At 46.1% G+C, this 22567-nt stretch overlaps 1 protein-coding gene and 1 long non-coding RNA gene across 5 annotated transcripts in view; one reads left to right on the top strand and one right to left on the bottom strand.

The window, feature by feature from the left end:
• Positions 1 to 22567, bottom strand: part of rai1 (retinoic acid induced 1) — a 48803-nt gene that overhangs the window by 4779 nt on the left and 21457 nt on the right. Inside the window, exon 2 of the mRNA XM_008329937.2 lies at positions 11 to 6353. Within this exon, the coding sequence (XP_008328159.1) occupies positions 11 to 6274 (6264 nt within the window). The 5' untranslated portion in view covers positions 6275 to 6353. The remainder of the gene's footprint in view (positions 1 to 10; positions 6354 to 22567) is intronic.
• Positions 12819 to 22567, top strand: part of LOC103393098 (uncharacterized) — a 182546-nt gene continuing 172797 nt past the window's right edge. For all 4 annotated transcript variants that reach the window (XR_001761401.2, XR_003052512.1, XR_003052511.1 and 1 more), the window contains exon 1: positions 12819 to 15883. This is a non-coding gene — a long non-coding RNA (uncharacterized LOC103393098). The remainder of the gene's footprint in view (positions 15884 to 22567) is intronic.

The following is a 22567-nucleotide window of genomic DNA, read 5'->3' as shown; positions in this document are numbered from 1 at the left end:
AGGGGCTGGCCTGGGGGTGCTTCATCCTCTTGACCCGCTCTCTAAGAGTTAAACGATGGGTCCCACCCTCCTGACCCTTCCTCTCTGTTCTTGCGGCACGTCGGTAATGCCAGTGATGGTTCCTGCCACTGCTGCCCTCTTGGGAGATGGTTTCGGTCTTGCTCTGCTGTTCTGCGACGCACTCGCCTTCACTCTTCATGGGAACCTCTGTTTTTTCACTGTTGCCACAGCTGCCTTCACTGCCGTTCTCTGACACTTTTCTGTGGGAGTCTGTGTGCGTTACTGTCAGAATCTTCCTGGGTAAACTTCCTTCGGTGTAGTAGGGCCCACACAGATCACCCAGGTCTCTGTAGTTTGCTGGATGACCACACAGACTGCAGCTGAGACTGCTCCTGGTCAGGCCTTTATTGACCAGAGGTCCCTGCAACATGGCAGCCGTGTGTGGTGCAACCTTTGCGACCGTAAATGGATTCTTCATCCGGAGTATTCCCTTCTTTCTGCGTCTCTGAAATATGACGGCGTCCTCAGGCTTGTTCACCACAGCACACCAGGAGGAAAAATCTCTGGAGTTGTTGAGCCTCACGTAGGGTAAAAAAGACATTTTAGAGCAGTGCACTGGCCTGCGCCGGATTCTTTTTACAGCAATGGTCTCCGTCTGTGTTTCTGATACCAAAACTGTTGGACCAACATAACATGTACTGTGTTTTTCTTCACTCTCTCCCTCTCTTTGTTCTCTCTCTGCTTTCTCCCTCTCTTCTTTTTCAGCCTGTTCACACCCAGCAGCCCTCACCACTGCTTCAATCACTTCCAGGGCGTCTTTCATGCCGGGTTTTGGCCCAGGTTTTTTGTAGATCTTCACTGGTGCATCAGGGTTCTGCTCTGGTTCAACTTTGATTTTCTTCCTCTTAGTTGGGTTTGCTGATGGTTTCCTTCCTCTCCGGGGTTTCTGGTGATCTTCTGGACTGGGATTATTTAGGATTTCTGTGATTTTATCTGGACTGATTGGTAGGACAGAGTCCATGGGACCTATTTTCTCCTCTACCTCTGTTTGTTCTGTGGTTTCAGTGATATACTCTTCAGCCGACCCCTTTGGTTCTGGAGAGGTTTGGGTTCTGGTTTCCTCTTCATTCTGTTCTAGCTCCTCAGCTGGCTCTGCTTCTTCATGAGGATCTTGGCCTTTCCTTTTCTTTCTCTTCTGCTTTAGGTGCATCTCATGGTTGTTTTTAATGGCCTTTTGCTTAGCTAACCTAGGTGTTGTGACTATGAGGCTCCCGGCCTCCAGGGCTACTACAGATGCATCTGTACTCTCCACCATAGCCCATCTCTTCCTTTTAATTCTTGAAGACTTATTAATAGACAAAGAACCTCCTTCTGAACTGTGAGATGTTAGTGTTTCTGGAGAACTTACTTCAACCGGGACGGCCATCAAACTAGGAACTTGGTCGGCTGCAACGTTCTGCTGTCTGTCTGGTTTATGATCCATTGTATAGTCTTGATTTAAAACCTGTTCTTCCACCGCCTGTCTCACCTCCTCTGACGCTGATGTTGCTTCTTTTACCTCGTTTATTTCTGCGTCCTCCTTTGTCACCACTTTCTCCTGAAGTTTGATTTCTTCTTGTTTAACTTCTACAACGTGCACTTCCTCTGCCACAGATGTCTCAGTGTGAGACAACACCTTGGCCGTGATGTCATCAGATACATTATTGTCCATCTGAATCAGTGGTATATGCTTCTTGGAGCTGGGAGATGTGATTTTCTGCACCATGGCTTCATATTTCTGCCCCCTGCCTTTTCTCGGTGGAAGAACTTTAGTTTTTGTCGGGCACTGGGGTGGCACCAGGGGTAGATCACTCGTGATGTCTGTTTCACTGCTGTTAGTCGTGTCTTTGGTTAAGGTGCTGTCCACAGAGGTTCTCCTGGGCGGCCCACGCTTTCTTCCCGATGCACGAACGGCCTGCTCTTTAGTCGCTGGGACATTTTCTTCCAGCTGTTGGACTTCCTGTGCTTGGAGTGTTGAAGGTTTTGGTTTGGGCTTTGGACCCCTCTTTTTCTTAATTGGTGGATGAATGACTTCTGGGGTAGATTTTCGTTTTAGTGGAAGTGATGTCGTGTCCTCAGATTGTTCAGTTGGGTCTGGTGAGGCGAGCGATGCAGGGAGATCTGATGGAATATCTATGTTTTCTATTGTGGTCAGAGCAGAAGTGCAACTTTGTTCTACCGTTAAAGACTCTTCCACTTTTGGAGAAACATCTGTTCTATTCATTTCTGTTTGTGGAGGGGTCGCAATGTCCTCTCCTTTGTTTTTCTCCTTTTCTTTTAACAGTTTTTCTTGTGAGGTTTTTCTGGACCTTAAGACCATGTTTTTAGTTTCTTTCTCTTTTTCCTCCCCGTTTGCTGCATTTTCATCTTTGTTTTCCTGTGATATTGTAACTTTCAGTGTCCGTCTGCTCCTGCTTTGTGATCTTATAATATGTTGTGTAGTCTCTTCAACTTCTAACTGCTTTGTTTTGGAAACTGAGCCTTTTGGACGACCCACTGGAGCCTTACAAACTACAGGGTCTATGGTGGGAAGATCCTGTGTTGCATCAGGTTCAGGTTTTGGCTTTGGTTTTGGACCTCGCTTTAGAGCTGTTTTCTGTTCAGTCTTAGTCTCCGGTTTAGGTCCAGGTTTTCGTTTCCCAGCAGCCTCAAATTTTACTGGCAGTTCTTCTTCTTTTGGCACAAGTCTTGGTCCTGGTTTAGGACCTGGTTTAAGACAAACCTTTGGCTTTAGTCCAGGTTTGGGCCCTGGTTTTGGTCCGGGCTTAGCTGCCAGTTTGGCCCCTGGTCTTGATTCAATTTTTGAACCTGGTTTTGGACCTGGCTTTCTTTTAATATTAGGCTCAGCTTTGGAGAGCAGGTCAGGTGCGTTGAATGAGCGTGTGCACATTCTGGAACCGATACCGTCACTTATCATTTTGGGAGTTTGGCTCACAAGTGATTCTTGATGAGCTAAATCCATTTGATCTGAGATTAGTACAGTTTTGCTCGGAGGCATGGTGGCTTTCTGAGCGGGTGAAGGAGCTCCTTCCTTCTCTTTCTCCACGTCTGTCTCCAAACTTGGTTGTCGTCTAATTCCCACACTTGAATGCATGATTCTTCTTCTGCCTCTGGCATGTTTTCTCCCAAATGCCCTGGGCTGAGCAGATGGGGCCACAGACTCTGACTTTGCCAAAGGGGTCACAGCACTGGCACCACTGATGCCTGGCTCCACATCCTCGTCACCTTTTTGTGGAGAAGGTGGTGTATCAGCCCAGGAGGGGGCTGAAGGAAGAATTGACTTCCCTGGAAGCTGAGGAGAATCTGGCTCCAGCACTTTAGCATCACTATGATCGATATGATCCCTGGCTGGAGCTGGAGGTGCCGCTTTGTCATTGAGAGCTGAGAAAATTGGCATAGCAGACTGGGGCTGTGGAGCAGTGTCACCGATGGCTGACTCTCTTGCAGAAGCATCTGCTACTGCTGTATTCAGATGGGCAGGAGCCCCGACAAAATCTCTGTCAGTATGAAGCTCGGTACTCTCATTCATGATGCACAGACTTTCATGAGGTGTTTCCGGCTCGTCTGTATTATTCATGTGCTCCTCAGATGTTGACTTGCTCATTTTCTCCCCTTCCCCCAGTTCCTCCCCAACCTCTGCAGAAAGAGGAGGGGAAAGAGAATGTTGCTCATGCTTCTGTGTGTCGTCTTCGTCTTCATCATCAGCCTCATTGTCTTCCTCTCTATCTCCTTCATCTTCATCCTCCTCTTCTCTGCTTTCTACCTTGTCTGCATTGCTCTCATCGTAGGGCTCCATCGCCGGGGTTGGAGAGGTGTTCTCTGAGCTATCTTCTTTCTCAATGGAATATTGATCCGGTTCAAGGTCACCCCCCGAAATAAAAGGCAACGTTTTCAGTGAGCTCTCGGAAGCTGTTGGAGACGCAGATTTGAAAGTTTTAGATTTTATCTCTTGACCAAAGTGTTCCTGGTGGCTAGACACAGAAAGACTTGCAGACGATTGCTCAACCAGTTCTCTTGAATCAGGGTCAAAGTTCTCCTGAACCCCTTCATACTCCTCATAACAATAACTTCTCTCTGTTTCTTCTTTGTTTACGTTGCTGTGCAGAGCAGAATATTTCTCATCCAGCCATTTCTTCAGGCTGTCCTTTGATTTGGTTGTGTCTATGTCTGTGCCGTGGTCAGGTGATTTTTCTGTTCTTATCTCGTCTTTGTCAGCTAATTTTTCTGTCCATGCAGACTCTTCAAAGTTCTCTTTGAGAAGCTCATCTTGTTGTCTGTCTGAGGGGGAGTTCAGTTCTTGTTTTATTGGACTCGGGATAGTAATGCTTATAGGAGACCTTTCGTCACCGGTGCTCTTCACTGGTGTACCCATGTCGTCTCCTCTCTGTCCCGATTGACACCTTGTTGGATCAGGGGTAAGGTTGTGCACTCCTGAGTCCCCCGATCTAGTGGACATATCATCAGGTGATGTCATTGAGCACGAGGAGACTGTGTCCAAGCTGAGGTGTGTGTTGTTGGGGGCCTGTGATGGACTTCGGCCTTGGCCACAGTAGAAATAACCTCTTTCCAGTTGTTCATCACTACTACTGGAGTAGCCTCCTTCATTTATTTCCATGGGTATAGGCTGGTGTTGTGGGGTAGAATAAGGGTCCTGCATGCTCCCTCCCCCAATACCACTGTCTGGATATGAAGGACTTCTGTACTCTTCACCTTTTTTGGAAGATGCTCCACTTCCAGCGCTGCTGTTGCTCCCACCGCTGCTGCGCTTGGCGCCTTTCTTGTTTGCCACTAGGGCTTCTGAAAGCAGCAGCTGCTGCACATTGTTTGAAATGTTTTCTACCTGAGAGGTGAGGGCATTCAGGCTCCACAAACTGGGGTTTGTCAGTAGTTTTTCTGAGAAGCGCTCTTTCATTGTGGGAACTTGCGGTGTGGAAGTGTAGTTGTGCGTAGAGGCGTGCGTCATGCTGGGCGAGGGATGTGAGCGTGGGGGCATTAACATAGTGTTTGTGCTAACTTGCTCCTGGATACCAGCTGAAGAGGATGATGTGGAAGAAGCTGCTCCAGGAGTCATCGGAGGTTGGCCATACTGGAATGATTCTGGATTGGTCATTAGTGGTGAAGGAGTGGAACTGTACGAGGGAGAACGCCCTACAGAGCGAGCAGGGGAGTGGCTGGATGAGGGGCTACAGGTCTGGTAATACTGCTCCGGCGATCTGACGGACAATTCCGAGAGACAGTAGTTTTGTTGGGTTTGGCTGTAATGCTGATATTTAGGGTGGGGCTCTTGGGGGTTCGTCATAGACTGTAGAGGAGCCTGTTGTTCGTACACTCTGGAGGAAGGTTGCTGGTAGCCATAACTGTTCTGTCCTGACCTGTAACCTCCCTGTTTTAAACTGCTGTGACTGGTCATTTGTCTACCATACTGGGAATTGGGAGGAATGTTGTAACCTTTGTAACACGCAGGCATAGGGTTACACTTTTCCATGTATGGTGAAGGAGAAGGTGAGTGCTGAGGGTAGTGAAGGGGACCCTGGGGGTACATGAGAGAGGAGGACGCAGGGTTAGGAGGATGGGACTGATGGTGAGGGCTGGTATAGGCAGGAGCAGGTGGCTGGTGACACTGGGTCTGAGCATGACCCAGAATGTTCTGGTCAATGTACTGGGAATGGGCAGGTGCAGGGGTACCAGCACCTTCTATACGCCCTAATATATCCTGGTCGTACTGGGTTAACTGGGCTGTGTCCTCCCACTTTTGCTGAAGAAGGCCTTCAGTCAAATACTGAGCTGAGTAATTCCCAGAGCCCATTTGGTTTCCATATCCACCAGGACCCTGTAGTTGCTGTCCAGGATTTGGTAGTGGTACTTTGCCTCCTCTGTAGGACTTTTTCACCTGCGTGGATGCCGAGCCCCCAGTACCAGTCCCGCTGCCTCCTCCACCACCTGGGTAACCAGTATAGGCTTGTTGGCTGTAACAGTCCTTGGGTCCAACTCCAGACCCTTGTCCCCCACCTGTGGGGAGGCTTGCGCTGTTTGCTAGTGAATGCGTCTCATAACCTGGCCTCGTGTGCCCCGGTCCAGGACCTGGATGTGGACCTGGGCCTGGGTGTGGGTGCTGAGGATGGGGGTGATGCGGGTGTTGCCGGTAGTTCTCCAGGCGGGATAATTCATGGGGTTCCTGCTGGTAGCAGGGTTGGTTGCTGTGGTAACCACCGCTGCGCTCACGGAAGGACTGCATCACCGTCTCCGTCTGTAGTCAGAGCCGGAAGGGGGAGGTGAGGTGAGATGGGAAGGGGGAAAAGGGGGATTTAGGGGTTCTGAATTCAGAGAGGGCGGGATGAAGAGAAGGAGCAGAGGGCAGTGAGAGAAAAAGAGAAAGAAATCAAAAGTGTTAGAGCTGTTGAGCCTGCAGATCAACCATTCTTCATTTTCACCTTTTGCCATTTCTCCGTTCACAGTTCTGTATAATTTATACACTGGTCTTGAATTTTCAAAGTACAGTTCTCTCATATCCTGAGAGTCATTTGAAATTTAATTTTTAATCACACTCACACACAAAGGTCCCACAAATAAACTTAACTATGTGAAAAACAGCTGCAGCAATAATTCTCTAGCCATGATTCTGTCTCTCTCTCTCTCTCTCTCTCTCTCTCTCTCTGAACCCTTCACAATGATGCACAGTCCTGAGGACCTTTCAAAATGGAGGCTGTGATGCAGCCTCTGGTCCCTGATTGGTAAATCAGAGAGTGTGAAGGTTTGTGGGGAAAAAAATGAATTCTCTGTCTGTCTGTATGATGGATAGAGACATGACTATTTACATCACCTAAGGAACCATCTAGAATCATGCCTCTAACAAACTTTCCGTTTCGCCTCGACTCTGTCTTAACCCTCATCTGACCTGGTTTGTTTTGACATTTTTTTCCCCAGCAGTTTTTGTTACTGTTTCAACCCAAACTGCTGTGGAAAGCAGGACATGTTGCGTTAGTTGTGTGCATGCTTCCTGTTTTCCTCTCAGCTTCTCCCCATCCACACGGATCGCCACAGCAGACAAAGCCCCATGGTCATTTTGGCAACGTTTTTGCAGCTGGTGCCATTTTTCTGATGCAACTCTAACCATTTTTTGACAGTGTAATCTGACTGTGGATGGAAAACACAACTGCTGGGTTTTTTCCACATATCTGTTGTTGTTTAAGACAAGTCCGGTCCTGTCAATGGTGAGACTGTGAGAATCAGGGTGTGTTAGGTTCTCTGGCCTCTCCATAATAAGGATGAAGATGTAAAAGAAGAAGAAGAAGAAGAAGAAGAAGAAGAAGAAGAAGAAGAAGAAGAAGAAGAAGAAGAAGAAGAAGAAGAAGAAGAAGAAGAAGAAGAAGAAGAAGAGGAAGAAGAGGAAGGAGGAGGAGGCCTGTGTGTGTGTATGTGTGTATTTGCCCATGTGTGTCAGTCTGAGGACAATATCCCAGCATTCAACCTGCCTCAGGGACAGTGGTGCATCTCACCAGACGCACAGCAGCATTATTCATGTGTGCGTATGTGTGCATGAGAAAGAGAGTAAGAGAGAGAGAGAGAGAGTTGTGCTTATGTATGTAGGTCCTATGCTTGTGACCGGTCCTTAAACACACGCACACACACACACACCCCAACAGATTCCCCAGGAGATCCTCTGTCCTCTGTCCTACCTCTCTCTCTCTCTGCCCACAGCCTACTTGTGTTTCAATCTAATATGATGTGCAGTGTGTGTGTGTGTGTGTGTGTGTGTGTGCTCGCGTTTGTGTGTACTTGTTTACACAACGACCTAAATAGGAAACTTACGGTGTAGCAGACCTGATATGGGACTCCTCTGTATACAGCAGACAGTATGGACCGTGTCCCCCCCCACCCCCCGCCCCCGCTCAGATCTGGTTTTGTATGTGTGTGTGTGTATTTGTTTATATTTCAGTACTTGATGATGTTTGTCTCCAAAGAAACGGAGCAAACAAACCAAAAGGCGTTCGGCCTATTTACCCAACTCCTCCTTCTGTACTCACACCACCGCACACGTGTGTTCTCGACTGGGGTCTACATTCCAATCACGTCTCCCCTCCACTGCCACACTGCGCCTCCCGCTTCTCCCACTTCTGTCTTCCAAAGAGATTGCGTGGTCGGCCATGTACTGTATTTGTGGATGCATCACATCACATCACACTGCACCCTACCTTGGCAGGGGTCAAGGAGGAGAGAGGACAAAGGGATACATGCTGAGATCACCAAATCCTGGCTGGCCCTCTCTTCTCTGTCTGTTTATTAGGTGCTCGCATTGATCGTGTTGCTGCTGGTACACAGAGGAGACGAGAAGGAAGGAGAACTCAGCCGTACGCATCACTGTGTACTCTGTCACACAACCTGTTTTTGTTTTTTTACTTTCTGGCTCTTTGCCATGGTTTTCAAAGACAACGGCAGAAGAAGAGAGAGAGTTTGGCAACTAATGGGTCAAAAGAGAGGGGGAAAAAAGGCAACGGAGAGTAGGCGGTGGAAGAAGGATGAGGGATAAGCGATGAAGAAGGCAGAAGACAGGTGGATCGTCAATTTACAGAGGCGGCTTTAAACCCTCGGCTCCTGGGAAATATGGGCCGCAGCATCACCACACACACACACACACACACACACACACACGAACAGAACGCTTTGTTAACACACACACATGCATGTGGGCTCAGACATATGCTTTGTTAACACACATGCATGTGGGCTCAGACATATGCATATAGAGAGTCAGCCGTGTACGAGCCGTCACTACAGACTCGTGTATAATTAGAGAAATTGTTCGCGTCCACAGATGAGGTGCTAGACATGTGATTGATTACTCAAGGCTCAGCCCACTTCAAATCTCATAAAAGCAGCTGCCCTCATAACCAGCCTGGCTGTCACTTTATGTTTGCAAACCCAAACTGACAGCACAGAGTTTGAATGATTGTACGGGGAAGCTGTTTTTTTTTTCTCTCCCCACAATTCCAAGTATTGGACCAGGTTTCCAAGGTGAAAGAAAATGTTGAGTTGGTTATTGAGAAAATATTATTAGTGCATAGGAGAGAGGAGAGCGGAAAGAGGGAGGGCAGGGGATGGACGAGGGTGAATCTGATTGTTCCCCTGGACGGGTTATAACGCTCAGAGCTGAGACTGGCTATAGAACCCCCTTCATTCTCCTTCTGTCCTCTCTCTCTCCCTCGCTCCCTCTCTTTTATCGCTGCGTCTTCAGAGGCAGCTCCAGATGGGATTTGTCTTCTTTCCGTCTTTCTCTCTCAGAGTTCACAGACGCACAGCGAGGGTAGAAAGCTCTCATTCACATTCAGCTCTGCCTCTGTCGCACTTCTTCTTCCGACCTTTTCCCCACACCGACACATAAAAACTCACAAACACACATGCGCATGAACAAGTACACAAAAACAGAGGTGCGTATGAGGTAGAGGGATGTCACGTCCCTCTGGTGTTTACCTCCCCTGTCATCTTGGTAATTATGCATACAGCATCGGCACCGTGCGGAGAGGGTGGAGCAACCTGGGAGGAAACGTGCTCTCACACACACACATTCACACTCACCAACCACACCACGGAATCCAAAGGTTGCCTCGCATGATTCTCGACAAGTCGACAAACAGTTCAAAAATAACCCACCGCACACACACCCTGCTTCACATCACACACACGGCTAACACATCTGACTTCAACACCCGGCTTCACTTGGCATGTGCTTAAACATCACAGCAACCCGTCCTGTGGCCAATCAGCACACTGCCATCCATGTTGTTTACATGAGCACACGCTCTAGGACAGAGAGTGGCTGTCTGTGTCCTCCACTCTTGGAGGACGACGTGGCATTTTACATGATGACTGTAGGTTATCGCAGACAGACGGCTGGACACACGTCTTGTCTGTCTTCCTTCTCTCTCTCTCTCTCTCTCTCTCTCTCTCCCTCTCCCTCTCCCAGGCTGTATGGGTAGGTTCCAACCCAAGGGAAAAGCTGGGGAGATGGAAGAAACCAATATCTGCTCTGACATTTGCCAGTGTGCTGTTGTCATGACACACAGCTGGAGGTCACGGTGGGTCACTGGCAGACAGTCACATAGATTATAGGAAGAGACGTGGTGGGGGTCGAATCCCACTACTGACACTCAAAGACGGAGGAATGGAAGGAAGAATGGATGAGGGACGGATGGATGGACGGAGGATCGATGGACTGCTGGTAATTAAACTTAATGGAAGCGGACAGTAAGGAGGGAAGCTTCTAAAAGATGAATCCAATATATTATTAAAAATATATACAGTAAATAAAATAAAAAAGGATGCTTAGTCTTATTGTAATTTCATTTTTTGTGTTTTGTTTTGATGAGTTCTCATCCTGACCCGGTCCTTCCTCGGACGTCCTTTGTCTCCTTGTGTCTGGTTATTTTCGTTCTGATTAAAAACAATCAATTTTGCCAAATGCATGAATAGACATGAACCATGCTCTGTTTTCGTGCTATTCGCTCCACGGCTCCATTGATTTCAGAGATTGGTTTTTGTTGAAAGGTATCTGACTGAGCTCTGAGGCGAAGTTGGCTAGGAGAGAGGAAACTGAGCTTGGCCCACGTCGATCAGAGAGATCATTTCGGAGAGGAGAGTTAATGTGGTATGAGTGTGTGTGTGTATGTGTGTGTCAGAGAGAGATACTGTCTCCTCTCTGAGGTACGGGATGACTCATCGTTGTTCACAGACATGGCTGTCTTTCTCATCTCCGATGAAGATGACACAACAGTCCATGAGTACACACCAAATCAGGATAAACCAACACCACACAAAATCAGACATTACACAAATTCAGTATCATGAAATAGAAACTCTTTTTTTGGATTAAAAAAAAACAAAACTCCAGACAGACAGTCAGATCATCACATAGAAATCGAGGTCAGACAGAAAAGGAGATATCTGAGAGTACATCAGCCTCTGCAGTTATCTGCTGTCTTTGGTTTACAATTCCTTTTTTGTCTGTGAAGGCAGAGAATCTTATTCCACTCAGTGGTGGAGTAACACAGTCTCTGTCATTCTGGGATGAAAAGAAAGAAAGAAAAAATTAAAATAATTAGAAACGCCAGACAGGGTGGTGCTGCGGACGTGAGTGCTGTCCTGACAGATCGGTAATGACTAGTGACCTTTCAGAGAGGAACGACTTCACAACAGGACGTGTTATGCCATAAAAACAACAAACAGAAACACACAGGGTCTGCAGTCACTATGGCAACAGCAGAGCCACTCAGTCAAGTGAAAGAAGTGGGTATGTGTGTGGCTCAAGGGTATGTGTGTGGGAGGATGTATTTTAGGAAAGAGGAGACACACAACACCTACGCGTGCAAGGGGGCGTACATGTAAACAAATGGACATAAACAGATGAGAAAAATGATCGACTGTGAATGAAATTCAGATGTTGATACAAACAGAACTGGTGGCAACAAGAACCACGTCTTAGTGACCAACGACCACGATGCTGGTACCTATTCTGAACATTGTAGAGTTTAGCATATGCTCAAACGACGGTACTTTTTCTAACACGGAGAGGTGGAAAAGGTTGTGTATATTTGTAAAATTGAACTAGAAACACGTTTGAAGTACCGATTGTGACCACTATGTGGTGCTGAGACACAAGCATAATTTGGCTTGAAAGTGGTGGTGATCATTTTGGTCAGAGACTATTTTAAATGGTGCATCAGTGGTTTGTACTTTTGCCTTACAGCAAAAAGGTCACCTGTTCGATCTCTGGTGGTGATGATGGATTCTCCATGTATGTTCTTCAGGTACAACAGTATGCAGTTTAGTGTTTAAGTGTTTGCTATGAATGCTATGCTTTGCTATGTTTTATCATCCACACATAATATATAATTTTATTGTTTATAAGATTTTTTTGTGGCTAATGGATCCTACTGGAGAGTTTTCTGAGATTTGATTTAAAAAATGCAGGGTGTTTTGGATCATCATAATGCCTTTTGAAAATGCAATCATTTTATACATAAAATAGTAATTAAAAAAGAGCTGGAATTTCATTCATATAGAAATCCATAGAGACGGCCATGAAAGCTCATTTAATTTGCAGACAGAAATCAATAAATTGAATGTTGCTGTTGACATTTTTGAGATATGAGTCTCTGCAGCTCCCTCTGTTCTGCCTGTGCAGCGACAGCTGTCGTTTTCAAGTTGTGTGCTGTGAAGCCAGCGCTTTACTGATGGTGTGAATGCAATCAAATATAAAGTCTGTTCAGGCAGATTTGTTTGGTCTGTAAAAAAAAGTGTGTGGAGGTGTTATTTTTCTCTAGTGAGTTTTCTGAGATCTGTCTTTTTGTGTCACCTGGAGATGAAGAGTCAGATTCAAACGCAAGGTGTGTCTGTTTTCTCATTGGTCAACAAGTCTCTACAGGAAAGAACATGTCACTGTCTATTGACATGGGAGGCTTTTGAAGACAATTGAAGTTACATCTCTGAACACCTTCTGTTTCTTAATGAACAACGGGAGCAGGAACAAAATGACCTTGAACCCAGATCATCCCTTCATCTTTTGTTCTGCTCCTCTGTATACGTCACCATTATCTCTTTCTCCCATCGTTTTTTCACCTTCCATTTCTGTCTGTCTTCCAGTGCAGTCACCTCCAGCGGACAGCTGCCAAGCGTTGCCCTTTGGAGGACTTAACCTGGCTTTGTTGACATGGCAACAGAGCAAAGAGATGACATGGGACAGAGAAGGAGTGCGAGATGTGTGTCCGATCTGAGTGTATGGAAATCTGACAGTCGCAGTAGAACGTAATCAGAAACATCACATGGGGCGTGTTGGTTGTGGGCGAACGTTGTCCTGGATACCGAAGCACGAGACGTTACAAAAATTATAACTGATTGCTCATTATCTTCTTTGTGTTCAAGCGCATGTGAACAAAAATGTGTCCAATCAGACAAACACATTTACTCGGATCAGAAACAGAACGTGTTATGTCAACACGCCAATTTAAAATCTCAGATTTTTTACTATTTTCCTGTGGATTCATTCATGGCTCTGAGGCTGGAGTGGAGAAAAAGAAAACCGACCACACATAACCTAGCACTGGTCAGCAAAGACTGAGGTCACACTGCAAATCCAGGGGGTGCTGGTTTGGGTAATGTTAATGTTAATGTTGCATTGCATCTGTAGTTATATTTTGAGCACGCACAAATGAAAATATAACCCCATCTATTTTTGATTATTTGTTGTAAACAACAGAATGATGAAATGATAAAACAGCAGGCTACAAAAAAGATGCTAGCTGCCACATTTTGTAATGTAGTATCATTCTTATCATGTTTGTTTAGCTTAATAACATAGAGTAAAGTGAATCCATCAGCCTTTGGTTTTTATGTATTATTTAGCTTTTATACTCTCAGAGTAAATCAGATTTTGAAGAGATTTTTTGGTCCTCACAGTGCATTTCTATATTGGCTTTCTTTAATTTACAGCAGACAAAGCTTCAATTCTACAGTTAATTAGCCTGAGTGTTATTTCGACCATGGCTTCCTGATTGGTAATTGCGGGTCCCTGCGTAAAGTTTACAGTAATTGTTTGATGATAAAGCAAAATTTGCTCTGAAATACTTCAATTAAGGCTAAAAAAGGACACAGAAACGTGATCTCAGATGAACCCAGTTTGACCAGGACTTCACTTTGGATCTGTTTCCCAGTAACACTTGACTCAGCTGAGTGATAACCTCCATGTAGTATATATACGCTCCATTTATGTAATGACAACATGAAAACATGAAAACATGAATCAGCTTCTGCCTTTGAAAGCGAAGCTTAACTGCTCAAGAACTCCATGTACTGTCAGGGTGGGGAGCTTGAAACTCCCCCACCGACTGTATATGTGTGTGTATCCGAAGGATCATAGGTGCACTACACACACACACACACACATGCTGGTGTCTATTTTTAGAGTTAGAATTATTTTTTCAGTCCAACCAGAATCTTAGACCTAACCAGAACCATTGTTGTTGGTCTCCATAAGCTCCACAAGAACCTCAGTATCTATGCCAGAAATGTAGGTAACAAATACACACTCTCTCTCTCTCTCTTGCTCTCTCTCTCTCTCTCACACACACACACACCAGGGAGATTAAGTCCTGTAAAGTAGACGCAGAGCTACTTGGTATTCCACCAGAATACTCCAGCTAGTCGGAGTGAGGAGCACTGATGTAGGGGGAAGATGGGTCGACAGAGGAAGACAGGAGCAAAGCAGTCAGAAGCAGGCGTGTCTGGTACGTCCTCTTATAAACTGCAGACATGAAACTGCCTTGACAGCTTATTCTCAAAGCAGATGCAAAGAAGTAAAGGACGTGGCTTTCTGCAACAAAAGTGCAGGGACGTGAACTTGAAAAACAGATGCAAAACGACTCATATCTGGCTCTGACCCAGTTTGGTGGAGTCCGGCACAGCATGTGTTCTTGACTAACACAGGCACACACACACACACACACACACTGTGACACCTTTTCCAGGTAATGGGGTGGCGCTCTTTCCTGAAGCGCGGGTTACAAGGTTTGAGAAGCGACATATCTGCTGGGAGCTGGATGTGTGTTCCACTCCCATTTACTCAGTTCTTAAACTCATTTTCACGTGGAGCCAACAACAGACATAAAGACTCTCACAACACACACACACACACACACACAGATTTGCACCTACTCTCTTGTCATGGCACTTTTTTTTTTAAATTGATGATACTTCATCAGTCCTGCTGTCCCTGTCTAGCACACACACACACACACACACCTCTGTCTCCTTGTCTCCGTGTCCTCCAGCTTCCACTGTTTACCCTCTCCTGTATCTTCCACGTCTCTTCCTTCCACTGCCCTGTGGACAGAGTGCAGCTGTTGGCAGTGCGGAGTGTGTGTGCGTGTGAGTGACCTTGTCTTAGGTTAGACCAGACCAGGCAGCTCTATGGTCTGGCACATAGAAGCAATAGCCCTGAGGGGGAGATTAGCTGAGGCGATACGCTGCTTCAGATGTTGTCCTCTGCAGCGGGTGTGTCTGTAGATAAAGTCTGCCTTTATTGACTGCTCAATTTTTATTTTATTTTGTTTTTTTTAAGACTTTTATTTGTAGAAAGTAATATAACCTAAAATTATATATTTTTACAGAAGATTATAATGAATTTATTTTCTTATAGCCAATGGAGTCTCTGGCTTATAAGGTAATATTTGTTTATGTTGAGTACAAATATTTGTTTATGTTGACACAAATGAGTAGAAAAGACAAGGCAAATATAGTAAGCACCTGGATGTGGTGCAGCCATGATCCAACTATTTTAATATAAGTGCTGCTAAAAGATGAGTCCACGCGCTGCACTTCTCATTGGCGTAAATGTCCACAAGAGGTATCTATACTCAATCAAAGATATGCAACAGGTGTTCAGACAGAAAAATCCAGAAATTATTAATCCTTACAGTGTATAGACGCATAAAATAAATTAGCACAAGTATACTGCGTTGGTTTTTTAAAAAAAAAAAAATTATAGAAAGTGCGTCAAAATACTAGGAACTAATTCTCCCATGGTGCTTTGTTTCCTCACGGGATCGGAAGTAAGACGTTCCTTTGCTACTAAGCAGTTGAGCGGCGCTTTTGAATCCGTTTGATCAACTTTGAAGTCTGCCGAACACAATGTCAACACTTGGTTTTCTTCGTTTGGACAGAACTTCAGGCTTATTGTTTGGCGAGGATCCTAAAACCGTGAAAACTGACTGTGAGGTTCGGATTCTCGACGTGGAATCGCTGCCTGTTCTCAGTGTATTTATGCACCTGTGTTCGTCAACCGTCGAAGAAGCAGGTAAGACGCTGTGACTTAAACTGTCGTGTCGTGTTTGTGTGCTCTGGGCTGAAGGAGTAAAAACTGTTGTGTTGGAAATGGATTAAAGCTGTTGGTGTTTTGGACCTGGTATTATTATTATTATTATTATTATTATTATATGGAGGATGTTATTATGAAGGATGGACTGTTTAAATAGATAGACCATTTTTCTTGCTGTGTTTGCAGTGGTTTTGTGTGGTTTCTTCAGAATATGTCCTTTATGGCCTGTGTTTTTCCCCTGGTTCTACTCTTTCCTGCACTGCCCTTCAGTATCAACTGAGAGGCAGACCAGGGAATACTTTACTCCGTCCTCAGACCCAGGCAGACTGTCACTAAAAGCAGGCAAAACACTGATACCTGATGGCTTATAGGAGAGGGAAAAACAAGATGAGGACATTTGAACCAACATATAATAATCCAACTCTGTCCAATAAACAGAGTTGGAAATAAGGAAAAAGGAGGAAAACATTGTATGTAGAATGAGTGAGAGCTGCTGTAAAGAGTGACGATGGAAACTGGGGAATAATGAAAGATCTGCTGTAGAGTTAAAGGGAGGAAAAAGTAAAGTGATAGAAGGGATACATTTTAATTACATAAAAAATAAGGTTGAAAAAAAAGTGAGTTGGAAAAGGGAGAAGTGAGTGATGAGATGTGAAGGGGTTGTAGGGTGGAGAGTGGCGACAAAGAGCAAAAGTGAGGGAAATGATGCTGTGAAATCAAGGGAGGTGAAGGAGAAAAAGTCAGGCAGTGAGCGGGTGATGAAGAAAGGCAACGAGGGGAGAGATGTGAGATCGGGGGGAAGAGAGGGAGTGGGAGGGGAAAAGTCGAGATAGATTGAAGCCACAAGATCAAGGCAGATGGTGGGGGTGGAGGAGAGGGGTGGGCCTGGGTACAGCGCTAAAGCCAACGCTGGAACACAGGGAGGAGAGGAGAAATGGAGATTGTTATCGTGGGGCCGTGCTGCCTATTGATTTGCGTTAGCGTCTCGAGCCAGTGAAATAACAGCGGTGCTGGGATGCAGACTCCCTCGTCATTAGAAAACACAACTCTCAAGACACCAGTGTGTGAGCCAGTGTACTTGGCTCTGAGGTGGTGTGTGGACCTTATGGAACGTTTGATGTCCGGGCGGTTAAGAGAAAGAGAATGGTAAATAAAAAGGACAGAGACAGATGACAAAGTTATAACACTTTGTGGGGACATGAAAACAAATGGACACTTCAGGGGAAACAGACTATGAACACAGACTGTCAAACCTGAAAAGTAAAACTAAAAGGAAGTTGCCTTATACAGATATAAAAAAAGCGACCGTTATGTTAGAGGTGAAGATTCTCTCACTTCAGGTGACAGCTCTATCTGTCCCCTCTGGTTGTTAAGTGAAGGGAAACCAAGTTAGTTCCTATAGTCTCTGCCTTTCCTTCTCCTTCCCCTCGTTTCCTGAATGTGACGCAGTAAGACGGTGGAACTGGTGTGTGTGTGTGTGAGTGTGTGAGAGTGCCTCACCAGGGACTGGGGAAGTGTGAATATGGCAGTGGAACTCTGCCAACTAAGCTACAGAGCTGGGGGGGAGATCAGGAGGTAGGAGGCAAAAGATGAGAAGAGAAATAACGAGGAAGAGGAGGAGATGAAGAGGAGAGGGGAAGACTTCATCCTTTGTTCTCGGCTGATGAAAGAAGGATTGGATCTTCAACTCCCACTCTTGCTTACTCTCTTGGTGATGAACCTTGGTGTGTGAGGTTGAGGGAGAGAGAGACAGTGAATGAGCGTGCCGCAGGAACACACACATTTCTTATTCCTCTCAAACCAACTCACCCAAATGACTCCCTGCTCACTAATTAAACTTTAATCTCCAATAGTGCACAATAACCTGCCATACAACTGAGCTCTGAACTGCAGGGTTGAAGGCAGAGATGGACAGATGAAGAAAGGGAGGTTCAGATTGAAGGTCACATGCCCCCTGCTGGGGAAAAAAGAATTTGCCTCTTGTGTCTTCTCTGTCTTCGGTTTGTGTGTTTTTGTGAATGCATTAGCATCTTCTCCTCTGTCTGTGTTATTCATACGAGTGCACACGTGTGTGTGTGTGTGTGTGGGGGGGGAGGGTTATAGCAGGCATTTTGGCTGTAAGAGGAGCAGCCGACTGGAACCTCAGTCTATGAGCCAGTCAATGTTCCTACTATCGCCTTATCACTCACTCACACACACACACACACACACAAACCAACTAGTGCCGACTTCCCATGTCCTACTCTGCTTGGCCTTATTTCCATTCCTTTTGAGCCTCTGCAAGATCACACACACCACCGCCATTTTGTACTGCACAGTAGAGGGCACCAGAGTGTATGTCTGTGTGTGTGTGTACGAGGAGGGTGGAGGTGTGTATGGCTATGACACACCACTTTCTGCTGAACTTTGCAAAATAAACCTAGCATACGTTCTGTGATGAGAACTACCTTCCAGTATGGTTCTTTAGCGCGAAAGAACTCAAACTCAAGCATTAACTCATAAGTAGCACATTGTATATTTTCTGCGTTAAACGACGGCCGAGAACTTGATAGACTCCGTCCAGTCTGACACTGATGACAGACTTTGTGCTACACTGAAGGCTGTCGTCACAGTGCATGTTACACACAGCCGGTGGTGAGGCTCGCAGTGGGGATTACTGAGCTACAATCAAGGATATGCCCGTCATGCACGGCTGCTGAAGTATGTTTTACTATACTGTGTGTGTGTGTGTGTGTGTGTGTAGTACTTGCTGTCAGGCCTGGCTAGACACAAGTCAGGTGTTCTGGGAGTGGCACTGGCACAGTGTTGTGCTGATAACTGACTGAGTTGGACACAGAGAGTGAACCAGGACTGAGCCTGTGGAGCATCACTTCAGACTTGTCTTAGTTTCATTCGGGGTGAATTCTGGTGCTTGGTAAACCTTAGGTGCTGCCAATATTTTTCAGTTTGAGTCTTTGTTTGGGTTTGTCACATTAGGTAGGAAACTCTGGTCAATGTTGGACTAAAAAATCTCATCTTTTTATGTTGTCCTGCTGACACTATTAGATGACCTTGAACCAGAAAAACACGGCAGGATTTCCCCCTTCAAGTTGATATCGAACCTGTTGTCCTCACAGTGAAAACCCTCTTACCTTTTCTGTGAGCTAATTTTTCCAAATTTGTATGTGTGTGTGTGCGTTTGTGTGTGTGCGTGTTTGCACGAGCAAATACACAGGGCACACACAGCTGCCAGTGAAGCGTGAAAATCAAATGATGCTGGTGCATCTTTTCAGGTCCCTCAGCAGAAGGCTTTCTCCAACCACTGCACATCAGAGACTTAGACACACACACACACATACACACACACACACACACCCTCATGGACACTCTTAGTCACCTCTTTTGGCCATAACACAGGTAGTTGACGGTAAAGTAATAAATTTGTTTTTAGATGAACCTTAACCAAAACCAACCCCAGTCATCCTCCATAACATCTGAAGCTTATCTGCTCCACCCAGCACCTAGCAACCAAACCACAGCCAATTAGTGCCAAGCCATCTTTGTTTCCTTGGCAACACAACATTGTCTTCCTTGAATATGACCACAGGAGTCTGCACACCTAAGGCACTCCTGTAAATAGAAGTCTGGCTATTTTAAGCATTTGAACACCAATTAGTCATCATAATCTTAATGTTAAGACAGTGGAGACGGACGATGAACAAACTCCTCAGAAGATTGGCAGTTTGCAGTCAGTGGTAAAATGCTTTGGTCTAGTTAGCACCACAAATAGAGATTTCTTCACCGTGGCAGATGTGATGGGGAAGATTGCCAGTGGGGAAAAAAATCCTTTTGAGAGATGCTTATCCTTTTTTTTTTTAGCAAAATCTAGGGAAAGGGAATCCATACGGTGACAGGGGGCGGAGCTACAAATAGCTGTAATCTTGTCCTGTCCGAGTGTCATTTTTGTAAGCACAATTTTGGATGCAGTATACCTGCTGGCCACTAGGGTCTCTCATAGCTGTTCATAGAGAAATGAGGAAATACACAACACCTTGATACAGATGCACCCAGTGTGTTTGAAGTGAAGGTTTTGATACTAAACTGAATTTTGTATTAAATACTGTAAACATGTGTCAATATCAACACAGACGTCATATTTTCACTTTAAAATTCAATATAAAGACCATTTCCTGTTGTGTCTGGCTGCAAAACGATGCATCTCTCGAATCACAGGTCATAACCCAGGAGGGTTGAAGCCCAATCACTTCCTGTTTACTGTTGTTTTCCACCATTGCCCCCGATATAAACTCTCTTGCTGCCTCCTCCCTTTACCTCACCCCTCCCTCTCTCAGCCAATTTCTTTTCCCTCTCCTCCACCACTTTCTACCTGTCTCATTTGCATAGGATGCCTTATTTGCATACATATGAGCTAAAGAGAAAGGTGATTCATGTGCAGGAAAAAAGGCTCAGATATATACAGGCAGGTGGCTGATGAAAAGAAATGGAAGGAGCAGTTTCAGACGCAAAGTGTGACCACAATCCCGCCCTCGCTTTGTTCCGTCCACCGCGTTCACTTTTTGGCCCCCTCGCTTTCACTTTTGATGTCATGTCTCCGAGCTCCTGCAAAGACCCCGTTAATGAGAAATATCAGGCGCAGGGGCTGAAACAGCGGAGAAAGATCAGGAGGACAGCTAACGGATAAAAGATTAAATACAACGCTGACCAAACAAGGGAAGGAGGGAGGGAGGAGAAAACGGCAGATAAATAAATGGATCTGGTACAAATTGTCCAGCAGCAGCTTGGCTCAGTGGTGCTGTCATTGCTGTGGCAGGGACGGATGATTACCTCGGAAAAAAAAGGACCCCCGCCGTCCTACAACGCACACACCCGACCTCCGCTGCTCACCCCGCAACACTGGCATGCATACATTAAATATGCACACATATTTAGGGCAAAGACACGAAATGCATCCTCACGCGTCTTCACAATGCACGTACTCACGTACACACACACACACACAGATGTGATTTCGGTGCGACCCACATGTACTTTCACGGCAATTTGAAACGGGCAAACACAAACAGACACTCGGCTGCCTCTGTGTTTACCAACAGCCTTCACTCCCCGCCCCCTCCGGCTCATCGCACCAGGCCGGCTCAGATGCACTGCATACAATCTGTCCCTGACAGCACAGCAGCACAGACCAGCACAGACCAGCACAGACAGGGTCATATCCTGGGCTTGCTAATTGCACGTGTCCTATAACCTGGTGCAGAGAGGAAGCAGCAGAGCTATACATCTCTGTCTTTCTGTCTTTCATTTCTTGTCTCCCTGTGGACAGAGTCCAGGCGTGAGGCTGCTGCAGGATGTGAAAAGATGGCAGGAGATTGGAAGAGAGTCGGCTGTGTGTGTGTGTGTGTGTGTTTGTTTTTCCTGAAGACTTTGATCTTTCTTTTTCAACGTGGGATACTGCAGCACGCCAGGAATAATTTCTCTCCAGTGCGCATACACGCACGCACACACACACACACACACACACACACACACACATTCTGGTATTATGCATGTGTTTGCATCAGTGTTTGCACACGTAGGCAATCACTCATGCATGTGGCGTCGCCTGCGTTTCACAGGTAAAGGCAGGTGGTGGGGAATTCACTGTGCAGTGAAAGTGAAGAATAATGGCACGGGGTACAAAGTGGAGATGAAAGCGTGAGTGGGGGAGGAGAGAGGGGGCACGGGGTGCGAGGGTAAAAGGGCAATGAAGGATTGTAGGAGGTAAAAGAAGATGAGAGAAACAAAGGAAGGAAGAGGAAACCAAATTGGGATGAGGAGGGGGGAAAAGAGGAGACGGACAGATGTGCTGGCTGCTGATTGGATGAGAGAGAAGATAAGGGAGATGGAGGGAAAGGAAGAAAAGAGGAAGAGAGAGAGGAAGGGAGAGGGAGAGAGAGAGAGGGAGAGAGAGAGTCTGTTGTGTGTGTGAGACAGCTATTAGCACAGCAGCAGCTCTGAGACTCCATCCCTCATCCTGCTCTGGCAGAGCTGGCACAATTAGACACACACACATGCACACACCTTCATGCACACACTCATCCATCTATCTTTGTCTTTCTGCGTGTGTGCATGTGTGTGTGCCGAGAGCTTAGGCTAATCGAGTGTGTGCGTGCATCAGCTTATGTCTGTGCTCACAGTTTTTTCTCTTTTTCTCTGTCTGCTCTGTGTGTGTGTGTGTGTGTGTGTGTGTGAGACAAAAAAGAGTGAACGTCCTTGTGTTTGATCTACTGGTGTGTGTGTGTGTGTGTGTGTGTTTGTAGACTGAGGGCCCCGTGCCCAGGCCTGAGAGTGACTGATAGAGTCCATGCCAACTTGAGCTGCAGTCCACACTCTCCACGGCTGCACTCGTGTCCTGTCACTGCCAGCTCCACCCTCCTCCTCCCTCATCACTGTCACTCTCCTCTCTGTCTATCCATCCATCGCCTCCCTGTCCTCCCCCTTCAACTCCTCCCTCCTCACCGTCTTCTTTACCCTGCACTAACTTTGTTTTTTTATTATTTTGTTTTGGCTGAGTTGCTCCATCTGTGGTGGCGCCCCCTTCCTTTTCATTCCCCTGACCACTCCACCCAGTCCTTTCATCCTCACATCTTTTAAACACTCCCAGCCCTATCTGTCCTCCCCCTCCTC

This window comes from Cynoglossus semilaevis, chromosome 17 (assembly GCF_000523025.1).
Source record: "Cynoglossus semilaevis isolate Cse_v1.0 chromosome 17, Cse_v1.0, whole genome shotgun sequence".
NCBI lineage: Eukaryota > Metazoa > Chordata > Actinopteri > Pleuronectiformes > Cynoglossidae > Cynoglossus > Cynoglossus semilaevis.
Note: the sequence above shows the minus strand (reverse complement) of the source record. Positions and strands in the feature narration are given on the sequence as shown.